Source organism: Mirounga angustirostris, unplaced genomic scaffold, assembly GCF_029215605.1.
Source record: "Mirounga angustirostris isolate CCGP_5_RB_7025 unplaced genomic scaffold, mMirAng1.0.hap1 SCAF_6, whole genome shotgun sequence".
Lineage (NCBI taxonomy): Eukaryota > Metazoa > Chordata > Mammalia > Carnivora > Phocidae > Mirounga > Mirounga angustirostris.
In genome coordinates this window covers 123733907-123747123 of record NW_026991714.1, presented here as the reverse complement: position 1 = coordinate 123747123, position 13217 = coordinate 123733907, and the positions used below count along the sequence as shown (strand labels likewise).

At 46.6% G+C, this 13217-nt stretch overlaps 1 protein-coding gene across 1 annotated transcript in view; it reads left to right on the top strand.

Annotated features, from left to right (window-relative positions):
* TLL2 (tolloid like 2) overlaps nucleotides 1-13217 on the top strand; it is a 127116-nt gene that overhangs the window by 73993 nt on the left and 39906 nt on the right. Inside the window, exons 6-8 of the mRNA XM_045876276.2 lie at nucleotides 3247-3425; nucleotides 4603-4708; nucleotides 12167-12291. Coding sequence (XP_045732232.2) covers nucleotides 3247-3425; nucleotides 4603-4708; nucleotides 12167-12291 — 410 coding nt within the window. The remainder of the gene's footprint in view (nucleotides 1-3246; nucleotides 3426-4602; nucleotides 4709-12166; nucleotides 12292-13217) is intronic.

Genomic DNA, 13217 nt, shown 5'->3' with positions numbered 1-13217 from the left:
CATTTTTTTGTTTGTACAACTCTTAGGTCATAAAGAAATCAGGATCAATATTACAAGCTATCTAGATGATAAAAGCCCTACAATTCTAAGTTAAAGAGATATGGCTAAAGCTGTGTGTATGTGCGTGTGTGTGTGTGTATCCCAACAGCCCACATCAGATTTAACAATGATAATTCTAAAAGCATTTCTGTTAGACTCAGGAACAAGTCGAAGATGTTTATGATCACCACAATTATTTTACACATTTTGGGAAATGCTAGCCAATATAATTAGATAAGAGAAGGAAATACACACAGTAAGTATCATCAGGAGCAAGGAGATGTTTGCATTGTTTGAAGTTAATGTGACATGTACCCCAAAACCCAGAAAAGCAATTGAGAAACTATTAGAAACAAAAGGAGACCCTGTTAAGGTGACTGATTAAAATGTAATAAACAAAAAATTAATTACTTTTCCTTATAATGAAATAATTTGATATGCTTTTATAATGGGAAAAATATCACTTTAATAGAAACATAATAAATAATATATCTAAGAATAAATTTAACAAAAATGCAAAACTATGCCAGACCTATAGGAAGAAAATGCCAAAACTCTAAGGAAACTTAAAAAAAAAGTCAGAATGGAAATGCATACCACTTCCTGGCATGGTGATACTCAACATAGTAAAGATGTCAGAACTTCCTAAAATAATCTATAAATGCATGCTATTGTGATTCAAACATCTACATTTTATGTATATGTGGGTATATGGGTATATATGTTTTTAGAACTTAAACAAATGATACTAGAGTTTATCTGGAGGAATGACCATGTAGAAATAACCAACAGAGAAGGAGAGAGACAGAGACAGAGGCAGAGAGAGACAGAGACAAAGAGAGAGAGAGGGAGACAGAGAGGGAGACAGAGAGAGAGAGGGAGGGAGAGATAGAGAGAACACGGGGACAGAGGGATGGAAGTAGGGTGGGGATTATGGGAAGAGGTCTGATGGTCTATTCAAACATCTAGGGTTTAAAGTGCAAGTGAAGATGATAATAATTAAGACCATTTGGAATGGAGCAAGAGAGTTTAAAATGAATATGCCTATACACAAATTTAGGTAGCATTTTAAATGAGTAAGAGAAACCTGGATTAGTCATTTGGGATATTTTAATACTGGGGTAGACAGCTCGTTGTGAAAAAGATAAAGCTGGATTCCTACCTCACTTTGTACATCAAAATGATTCTAGCTGGATCAAAGATGTAAACATTTTTAAAAGGAAAAAGAAAGAAAGAAAAGAAAAAAATTTAAAAAGTATTCAAAACAAGAAATAAGAGTGGATTTTACTTATAATCTTGGCCTAGAGGTGGCCTTTCTAAGCAGGACATAAGAAAATGAAGACATTACATACATTGAAATTTTAAAATTCTATATGGTGAAAACAAAACCAAAACAACACATAAACAAACAAACAAATGAGAAAGAAAGTGAGACAAATATTTTCAATATATTTGGCAATCAAAAGACTCATTTCCTTAATTCACAAAGGGTTCTTACATATCAATAATAAAAAGATGGACCACCCAAAAGAACATAGGGAGAAGATGTGATCCCATAGTTCACAAGAACAAAAAATACAAATGTCATATAAAACATGGAAAACTATCCAGTCTCGATACAGTGAAATACCATTTTTCACCTATCCAGTTGACAAAAAGAATTTGATAAAACCAGTGTTGGTCGGGTTGTGGGGAAATAGGGCTTTTTAATATATTATTAGTGGGTATATAAGTAGACACATTTGGGGATTGCAATTTGATAGTATCTATCGAAATCTCAAATGCATATACCCTTTTATCTATCAATCCCAATGCTAGGAATTTACCCTGCCACAAACAAGAGTCAATCATTTCTTTGTTTTGCTTGTTGTTATTTGTTTGCTTGTTTTCTCTTCCTTTCCCGTGAGGCTTTGTTTAAATAGTGAAAATTGGAATCAGCCTAGATGTACACTGATAGGAGCCTGATTAAATAAAATATAGTACTTTGTTACTTTGAAAAGAATAAAGGAGGTCTTGGGCGCCTGGGTGGCTCAGTTGGTTAAGCAACTGCCTTTGGCTCAGGTCATGATCCTGGAGTCCCTGGATCGAGCCCCGCATCTGGCTCCCTGCTCGGCAGGGAGTCTGCTTCTCCCTCTGACCCTCCTCCCTCTCATGCTCTCTGTCTCTCATTCTCTCTGTCTCAAATAAATAAATAAAATCTTTAAAAAAAAAAAAAAAGAATAAAGGAGGTCTATATGCACTGTTATAAAAAGATCTCTAAAGTAAGGAGGTAAACGGTAAAAATGAAGGACAACATAAATAGTGCCTTTTGTAATTTAAAAATATGTATATTTAATTTTTCTGAAGGATGCCCAAGACACTATTAACAACGGTTATCTTTGGATGAAGAGATCAGAGGGGGTGAGAGACTTAATACTTCAGTCTATTGAACATGTATTTTTTTGAGACTATTTGAGAGAGAGGGAGAGAGTGGGGGGAGGGACAGAGGGAGAGAGAATCTCAAGCAGACTCCACACTGAGCGCGGAGCCCAATGTGGGGCCCTATCTCACGATGTTGAGATCATGACCTGAGCTAAAACCAAGAGTCAAGACATTTAACCAACTGAGCCACCAGGTGCCCCTGATCATGTTTTTTTTTTTTTTTTTTTTTTAGTGTTTGAGAGAGGTTATCTGGGTGATAAAGGTGGTGGGATTGTGGGCCACTTTAATTTTTTTCCTATACCTTTCTATATTAGGAATAATATATAATAATATATTAGGAATAAATGTTATTTGAAAAAATAATTGTGCCCAGAAGGGGAATCATTGCCAAGACTCCTGTGATAAGGGTACCAAGACTCATGCCTTACAGAAACTCAGCTGACACCTTTCATTATCTCTTTTCCTTGTCATCAGAGATGATCTCGCAGAGACTTGGGGGTGCAGCGGTCAGAAAGGGTATGGGCTTTATTTCAGGAATCTAGGCCTTATCTTTCTTTGGGTTCTCAAGTGGATCCATGACCACCAAAAAGGTGAACCATTTTTGGAGGGCATTTCTGTATTGGGAGGGAACTTGGACAATGAGAGTACTTTCAGCTCTGAAAGTCTGTTTCTTTTAGAGACACGTGTGTGTGCACGCACACACACACACACACACACACACTGGGGAGGGCATTAGACTCTCCTATTCTCTGATCTGCTGATCTGGGTATTTCTGCAACTGTCCAGCTGTTGTTCCTACGTTGGGCGCCGAGGAGGAGGCCCACAGGCCATATCCATTGGGAAAAACTGTGACAAGTTTGGCATCGTGGCGCACGAGTTGGGCCATGTGGTTGGGTTCTGGCATGAACACACCCGGCCAGACAGAGACCAGCATGTCACCATCATCAGAGAAAACATCCAACCAGGTAAGGAGCCAGTATGGAGTCTGGAAGCCACCGGCCAGGAAGGTGGCGTCCCCCGGGGCAGGCAGGTGTGAAGGAGAGGGGATTTGGGGAGCTGACCAGTGCTCATTTGTTAAGTAAGGAGTCAGCAAGCCTATTGTGCAGGCATTTGTGCCCAGCACGGCCACTGTCCTCTGTGGCCCTTCCGGGGAGGTCTTGCCATAGCTTGTAGGTCATAGCAGAAACGAAATGACTTTCACGTTGTAAAGGACAATGAAATCCAACTCCATTTCCTAACAGGAACAGAATGGACCAGAACACACTGGCAGCATCACAGCTGAGAAGCCAAAAAAGGAGTTCTCCTGGTGGCTTTTATGAGTCCCTTTTGCTGACTTCAGCAGCACATCTTTTTGAAACTGAAATACAATTAGGACACGAGTACCTGTGGCTGCAGTATTTCTGCCTGGGAATGTTCTGCCCCAAGGCAGATAGAGTGTCTAGATTAAACAAACAAACAAACAAAAATCTCATGTTAAATAATTTTTTTTTTAAAGATTTATTTATTTATTTGAGAGAGTGAGAATGAGAGAGTGTACATGAGAGGGGGGAGGGTCAGAGGGAGAAGCAGACTCCCTGCCGAGCAGGGAGCCTGATGCGGGACTCGATCCAGGGACTCCAGGATCATGACCTGAGCCGAAGGCAGTTGCTTAACCAACTGAGCCACCCAGGCGCCCCTCATGTTAAATAATTTTATATGGAAGTCCATAAGGAACATGAAAGTAGCTGACTGAATAATATGGTTGCCTTAAAATGCTTCTGAGAGTCTGAATTGTGAACAATTTGGGATTGAACTTAACTCCCTGATTTTTCTTTTGTTCTTTCAGTAGCAAGATCAGAGGTTTATTTGTTTTTTAAGTTTCTGAGCAATCCGATCAATAATTAACTTGTCTACAAACTTGGCATAAAAGTTTCGAGCGGCACCTGGGGAGGGGTTGTTGGGTGGTGGGGTTGGGAGAACCTAGGGCTGCTCGAAGTTGCACATTTCCAGTCTGTTAAAACCAACGAGAACGACCACACCCCTGCTATTTGATTGGGCCAACTGAGCTCTCAGGAGTTGCCATGGGCCCTCCTTTTCCCCCTCTGCCTCCTTTCAGGTACCTGCCTTGGTTTTCAAAGGCCTTAACAGAGTGTTGTGTCACAGGTCAGGAGTATAATTTCTTAAAAATGGAAGCTGGGGAAGTGAGCTCTCTGGGAGAGACGTACGACTTTGACAGCATCATGCACTACGCCCGGAATACCTTCTCAAGGTCGGAATCTATGCTTCTGCCTCATGTGTGTTTTGGTGTGGCTGCCGCAGGCTTGGGTCGGATTCCTGGAGGTCTGCGGAGAGTGGGTCTCTGCATGCTTCTCACACAGTTGGCCTGTCTGTCCTTGAAATACAGTGGCCTCTGGGCTGCAGCGAAATATAATCTAATCAGGTTCCCGCTAATAAGATTGAATCCCATTGTGAAGCTGGTGTTCCATCATGGGCTAATGTCACAAGCAGCAAACTGGAAAGGGGAAATTATCGAGAGGTTGGCCGAGATAATAACTTAGAGGCTCTGTGTAAAATTTCCAGGGGGTGGGGAGTCTTCTAAAGCACGTCCTTGATGTAAGCCTGGTGGTGCTCACCGGTTCTCTCAAAGAGGTGTGGTTTATTGGTTCAGTTTCAAAAAGACGGTATGAGAGCTGGGAGGGTTGTAAATCGTGGTTGTGAATCATTCGAGGTGAAGAAAATGAGGCTCCAGCCAGCTCGAGGGCACACAGGTAACTGGGGTCGGAGTGAGAACAAAGATCCAGGTTTCCTGCCTGCTGGTCACGCTCGATGGTGGCCCATGTATACTCAAGTATGGCCAGACTGGTGATTTACAGCCGGCATCGGCAGGGTCTGTTTTGATAAGTTATTGCTGTGCTAGACTGGGTGTTAAGTATTTCCAATATTGCCCTTGCTTCTAGACCATATGAGTGTTTTGTATAAAGAAGTTTTCTGTCACTAGTCCCAGTGTTGTGGGTCTTTCTGAAACCCTTGAGTTAGAGGAGACATGGTAAATATTTTCTCTCTTGGCATTTTTTTCTCAGTTTCCTCTTAAAACTAGCTTGTTTGCTTTTTATTTATCTATTTGATCACTGAAAAAAAAGATTTTTAAAAAAGATTTTATTTGTTTATTTGACAGGGAGAGACACAGCGAGAGAGGGAACACAAGCAGGGGGAGTGGGAGAGGGAGAAGCAGGCTTCCCTCTGAGCTGGGAGCCCGATGTGGGACTCGATCCCAGGACCCCGGGATCATGACCTGAGCCGAAGGCGGACGCCTAACGACTGAGCCACCCAGGCGCCCCCCCCCCAAAAAAAGATTTGAAATGGTTCCCAGTATATACACAGGACAAGAAACAGATGTATGAGGAAACTTGAGGATGGCGGAGGGGAAAGTAAGGGTAGAGAGCTACACTGAAGCCTGGAATCAACTGACTATTCAGAATACATGCCATAAAGTCATGTACTCTTTGGTGGGATTGGCAGCAAATCCTGCCCTGTGCTTCTTAGCAGTTATAGCAAAGAGGGAAACAATCCACTTCATGAGTCGCTATGTCCATAAAGATCAAAGGAAACCGTTCTTTCAGGAAACACACCGCTCTTGGGAGTGAACGGGGAACTGTGTACCCAGGACTTGTTGGCTCTTGGGTAGGGATGCTGGAAGCATGCTGTTGATGAGGTCACAGAACTGGGGGAGAGATCCTCCAAACCACCATATCACAAGTTCTCAGTTGCGGGGGGAGTGGGGTGCTGTCCCTCTGGCCACGCAGCTGATTTAGCTGTGATCTCCATCCTGCATGCACCCAGCTGGGATCTCTCCAGAACTCTAATGGGTGGAGTTTTGTCAAAGTCAGCATCTTTGAACTGGCATGGGACTGACTGACCCTGTTCTTGTTACTCTTCTCCTGGCTCTTTATTAGAGGATACATGTAATGAAGAGACCACTGAATTAAGAGTCAAAGACTGGGTTCCAGTCCTAGTGCTCTCACTCACTGTGCTATTGAGGGATGTGTAGACAATAATTGCGGATAGCTTTGTGCTGGGTCAAATCTCCACCTCCCTGGGTATCAGTTTCCTCATGAGAGGGTTGGATTAGATGTTCTCTGAGCCTCTTCCAGCTCGAACATTTCCTGTTGTGATTTCTTAATCTGGTGTGGATGGGTGAGGCTCTGACAGATGGGGTCACCTTCATTGCCATGTGGGCATTCAAGGCTTCCTCTTCCACATTGGGAAACAGAGACTTTGAAGGACCTACCCTGGTGGGGGCATCTCTGGGGAGTCTCAAGAAACAAGGTGGTGGGCAGGATGAGAGTCCACCCTACAGAGGTCAGAGTGGGATGCTTGGGTGTGGGGGCTGGGCTGACTTGCGGGTTTGGGAAATGGTGTAGGAAATATGTGGGTCAGACCACATCAGCCCTGGGGTTGCAGGCTGCTAAGTAGAGACAAAGTATTGATTTTGTAGAGAACCACTGTCAAGTCGGCCCAAGTGAGAAGTTTGTACCTTGGGTCTTGTTTCCATAGCTGTCCTAACTCTTCATTGCTTTATAATTTGTCCATTAATTATTATTATACATTCATCTACTCCTATTTATCTGTTACATCCCTCTCTCCCTAGACTAAGATCTGAGATCTTTGAGGGCATCCTCTTCTAGTTTCCAGCACCAACCATGATACCTGGCACAGAGTAGATGTTCGATGAATACTTCTTAAAAGAATAAATCAATGAATGAATCAAAGGAGACAGGGAGATCTGAAATGCTGGGAACTAGGTGAGGGAAGAAATTTCCATTATCCTCATGCATTTCTGTCCACATACCCACAGATGTGGTGGTCATTTCATAAGGACGATCTACAGACATCTCCTATGAAGGGGGTTTGGGGATAAATTACCTCCAATGGGCTGTAGGAACTCACTGCCTCCCTGGTACCTTCCATGTGCCAATTACCATGAAAAGCTCTGAAGCCAGAGGCCAGGGCAAGAATGCAGATAGTGTCTTCTGGTACCAGCATTTCTTTCCTTTTTTTTTTTTTTTTTAAGTAGGCTCCACCCCTAGCACAGAGCCCAGCACGGGGCTTGAACTCACGACCCCACGATCAAGACCTGAGCTGAGATCAAGAGTCAGATACTTAACCGACTGAGCCACCCAGACGCTCCAAGGTTTTATTTAAGTAATCTCTACAGCCAGTGTGGGGCTCGAACTCACAACCCTGAGATCAGGAGTTGCATGCTGCACCGACTGAGCCAGCCAAGCACCCCCTTTTCTTGTTTTTCTTTTAAGAAAAAAAATTTTTCTCTTCCTGTGATCTGTAGCTCATAATACCATCCCTTTTGCCCCTCAAGGAGATAACCGTTATTAACACTGTTGTCAACGGGGAGCAGTTTATCAGCACAGACCAGTGGAAGCCCATGGACCAAACCCCTGAAATAATAGCTCCCCATCAAGGGGACCCAGAACCCCTCAGAGGGAGATGGGCGAGGGGGCGGTGCTCAGGTGTGCTGGGCAGCCAGGTAGGAGCACAGCAGCTCCCCTGAAGGCCTCGAAGGGAGGCAGACGTCTCCTGCCACCATGATGTCATTAGTGTAACAAGACAGTCTACCCCTAAACTAATGGCTCACAACAATAACTTATTTTTTGTGACATTGTGGGTCATTCTGGCTCATTCTCTCTGGTTTTGCCTGGGATGATCTCCACAGCAGTAGTCATGTGGCAGTGACACTGGCCTTGGAAGTCCAGGATGGTGGGCGCCATGTGTGGTCTTTGTGCTGCCTGTCTGCCGGGGGACCCCTCGGTTCTCCTCCCAGGGGCCTCTCATCCTCGGGCAGGCTAGACTGGACTCTTCACTGCTTTGGGACTCAGAGTTCCTGCAGGACAAGCGGGGAGGCCGCAAGACTCTTAAGACCCAGGCTCTGGAACTTACAGGACATCACTGTACAGCTCGTTCCATTGGCCGAGCAAGGTGCAAGACCAAGAATATGGACAATAGGAGGTGCAATTCATTATTTTAACATTCTACCACAACTACTTGCTTACCCCACCCCAGAGTTTGGAATGATTTTGGCAAATCTATTTTGTGGCAAGTGGATACCTTCATTGTCCTTTCTGCCAGTTTCCTTCATGGATTTTCAGGAATAAATTACTTCCAATGGGCTGTAGGAACTGTAGGCTTTTTTTTTTTTTTTTTCAGGAAACTACTTGGTTCAGTGGGACATTTATCAATGTTCTCCATACTGATGGTCTTTCCTGGCCCACTTTTTGTCAAGTTTCACACTCCCTAACTCCACGTCATTACTCCTGGCCATACATCCCCTGCAGTTAGCCTGTACATTGTCTTTGAGTCTGTTGAAGAGCAGAAAATGGCCTATAGAACACATGCTCGTCTGGAGGCAAATGCTCTTCCTGCTGATGGGAAACCCAGTCTTTGTGTGTCTTTACAATTGATCTCTCTCCTTCCGACTTCACTTTCTAGTTTATTGCAGGCCCTCCCTCCTCCCCCTTGGTTGGACCTGGGCTGTGGGGAGTGATGTCTCTGCAGGTTTCGTTGGACAAGGGTCCAGGAGCTGAGGAGACAGTTCTGTGGTACAGAGGTGTCTTTGTTTGGAGAGCTCAGAGCTGACAGCTTTAGTCTCCGAAGCACCTGTCAAACCCTTTCATAGTTTAGCGGAATGTCAACGCTAAGAGTTGTCCTACATAAGAGGGATGTCACTGCAGCAATTCACACAGTGACACCTCTCGTAGTAAATACCTTCCAGAGCCTGCCACCTTGCTGGCAGCTCAGGGACAAGTCGGGGAGGGAGTCCCAGCCCCCAAATGCTGTCCCGAGTGTGAGCTGATGTTGTTCCTGCTGTTTCGGTGTCTGAAGTCTCCCACATGAAAGCCGACTGTTTCTTGGGCAGTGGGAAACACTGGCTGGAAGGAGGAGGATGTGGGAGATGGGCTCCAGGCCTGCCTGGGTTCCAGGGCTGGCTCTCCATTACTAGCTCTGGACTCTGGGAGAGATACTTAAGTTCCGCGGGCTTTTTCTCACCTGTCGGGAGGAAGCCCTAATAAGAATGGCACCCACATAGAATGGCCCTGGCAGAGTCACCTGTGAGCCGTGGGCTTCAGCGGGGCGGCTGGCCCGGGTTGCTAAGAGATTGTGGTGAGGTTTACATTTTGCGCAGCAAAATTTCTTTCCTCAGAGGAATCAAGAAAATAATTACAAGTGAACACATTTTACGTTAGGGCAGAAGTGCCTCTTTTTAGATTTAGTAAGTGATTGAATTTAGAATTTTATGGAGGTTAATTACTTGTGGTTTAAAATGTGACAAAGTCAGTGAGGGAAACCAAGGATTCCACTAAATTTTCTCTAGAAGGCTCTGGACCCAGAGATGAGGCAGTAGGAATTGGAGAAAGATAGGCCAGGTGGTTAAAGTTCGGAGATAGGGATGCTTCGAAGGAAACTGGCAGATGATCCAGGCTCCTGCATGCTTCTGTCGGAATGAAAGTGAGCTTGATGTCTGACTTAGAAAAAGTATATGCAAAACCAGAAAGATAATCTTTGTAACCAGCAAGAAATAGGGATAATAGGTTTTCCAAGGTAGTGCAGAATTTAGGGGAGAGGAAATGTTTGGGGGGGGGTAGAAAGGACAGTACAGCTAATATATAGGTATGTTTTCACATTCCCTTTGGGTGTACATTACTTTGCAAGATTTTTTGAAGACACTGCCCTACCTTGGTTACATAATTTAATTCAAAAAGCATTTCTTGACCTGTTAGCTCCAGTCCCTGAGGGCATAGAGATGAAGGTCTTGGTCTCTCTGCTTGAGGAACTTACTATTTAGCAGAGAAGACAAATACCTTCATCCTTCAAAAAAGACACTAGAGTATGAGAAGAAGAGACTAGACATGTAAGGCCCAGAGGCAGCCCAGAGAAAGGAATGAGTAACTCAGGATGGGAGGGATAAAAAGGGCTCAAGAAGACTTTTAAGAGGGAAAGCCGTCTGATAGGGTTTTGGTGAATGAACGGGAGTTTGCTAGTGAACAAGAAGATGGGCAGTGGGCAGCCTAAACAGAGGACAGCCTGTGTAAGGGCATGTTTGGGGCTAGCAGAAGTTCAGTGATGCTTAAGATACCAAGTGGGGTGGAGGTGTCAGAAGTGGCTGGAGAGGAAAGCAGAGGCCAGTGAGCCCAGGGCCTGGGGATCCAGGTGGTGATCAGAGATCAGGGGGGGCTTCTAAGCAGAGAGGACACAAGCCTGCCCTTGCATTTCCGGACGATCCCATTGCAGCGTTAGAGGGGTGGCACAGAGGTGGCTGAGTCCACAGGGAGGGAGGCCAGTTAAGATACTAGGGAGAACTCAGGAAGGGGATGTTGTTTGTCTGAGCCGAGGTCTGGAACGAGGAGGAAGGCATGGATTCAAGGCACGACAGAAAGTGCTTGGTGCCTTTGGATTCAGTCTTGGGAGACAAGGTTCATGGGGTGAGCATGGATATGAGACCCAGAGGACAGTGTGGTAGAGGGGTCACCAGGCATCTGGGGCTTAGCAGGTGATTCTGGGGGTCAGAATCAGAGAACTCTCTGTGAATCTCTCCGTGGTGGCGAAAACCCAGAGGAACCCATGGAGCAGGTGAGGAGGAAGAAGACAGAAACTCCAGGGAGAGCCCAGAGGGGGAAGCAGAAGTGGATGTTCACTTGCTGCTCAGAGACAGCGGAGCCCTGGGAGCCAGGGGACGAGAGGCTGAGGAAGGAAGGAGCAGAAGAGTGTCAGCGCTGTCAGGGAGGGCAGGTGGGGGTTGACAGGTGTCCATCAGAGTCGTCAGTCGGTTGGTGGCTGCAGACCATGGCGGTGCAGTCTGATTGCGGTTGCTTTGAGGAGTGAATGAGAGGTGAGCAGCCAGACAGATGGAGACAGTTCTTTCCGGAAACCTGGTTAAGAAGGGAGGGAAGAAACAGGTAACTGGAAAAGGAACTGGTTCGGAGGGAGGCCCTCCCTTCCAGGAGAGGCCCCTGCATCGGGGGTCTGGAGGCAGAGGAGGAGGCTCAGGCAGGGGTCCACCAGGCCCACGTCATGGAGGTGTGAGCCCAAACTCAGCTGGGCAGCCTGCTGTCTGCTCCTCTGTTCTGGTCATTTTCGATTTCCTTCATGCGGGAATAGAATAAGATGTTAGAGCTGGAAGGGACTGCTAGGACTGTCTAGGCCACTCTCTTACTGTTAGAGAAGTAAACTGAGGCTCAGGGAGGGGAAGGGGCTTGTCCGAGCTCACCCAGGTGGCCGAGCCAGGCCGTACATGGAAATCTCTAAACCAGGGATCTCTCAGCTACCCTTTGCTCTCTGCATTCATCTCACTTTCCATCTGATCATCGCCATTGCCAGAAAGGCCCCCAAACCCTGATTCCCATTATTCACCAAACCATCAACCAGCACTAACTGACCAGCCCCTGAGAGCCTCACACTGTGCTGTTTCCCGGGCTCTCTCTGGAGCCTCTCCAAGACTTATCCATGCTCAGTGGTGCCCGTTGCACACCTCCAGGGGGCTCCACGCACACCTAAGTCTCTCTGAATGGTGCTCCCCACCGTTGTACAATGTGGCAGCCCAGGGGCCAGGGACATCGATGTGGTTATGGGCAGGGAAATAAAGACTGTACATCCCGGCGCGGCCACCAGCCAGCCTTGACTTTTCTCTCTCCTTTCTCTCTCTCTTTTCTTCCTGTAGAGGAGTTTTCTTAGACACCATCCTCCCCCGCCGAGACGACAATGGCATCAGGCCAACCATTGGCCAGCGCGTGCGGCTCAGTCAGGGAGACATAGCTCAAGCCAGGAAGCTGTACAAATGCCCAGGTAACTGAATCCTGGGGAGTCCCGGGGCCTCAGTAGCACCCTCGGAGCGTGACTCAGCCACCCTTTGCAAACTCGCCCCCTTGCCGGGAAAGCGGCTTGGGGAGCCTGACGAGGCTGCTGTAATTTCTGGCGTGCGGCTCTCAGGAAGGCTTTAGACAGTGTAGGAGGCCCAAATGGGGGCGGTCATTGCCCGTAGTGACACGAAGAACAGGTCTGGGAGCTCACGGCTTCACTTGTGGGAATCTTCGGAATTCTCTGGCACAGCCCTGATAGTCTGAAGAGGAAGAAGCCCTAGGGGAACAACAGGGAACAAGGACCCAATGCAGTGTGCGCCTCATAACTATAAAATCCCTTCCCCTTCCTATGGGAGTAGGAGATGTGGGTTTGCCGAAACAAAAACCAAGGGTTTTGCAGGAAGACCGTGAATGAAGGGCAGTGTTTATAGAAGCGGGGGTAGTCAGCCTCCCACAGCCTCAGTGCTGTAAATGAGGTTGTTTCTATGGCCTTGGGGCTTTCCTAGCCATCCAAGGTGCTGGTCATTGGCTAGAAATCTGCCATCGGAGCCTGGGCAGTACCCTGGGGTCTGAGGAGATGTCTGCTTCTCCGCCCACCCACAAGCCCCTTCCCCTTGAATGTACCCTCTTTGCCTTCCATCCCCTTGGCTTCAGCATCACCTCCCCCTGCCCCCCCCCCCCAGCCCCAACCTGCTGCCCTGGGAGGGAGCTCACACTGGCCCCTTTAAGCTGTTGAGCTTCAGTGCAAAGCATTAGTTATAGCAGCCAGGGTTTACCACCGATGGGAGAGAACGCAATTCAGTAGTTTGGGGAGGAAGAAGGAAATTCATTACCCACAGGTCCAGTAACATTTTCCAAACCCCAGACCAGACACACAGTTTGATCGTGGGACAGCATATTTGAAACAGGGGC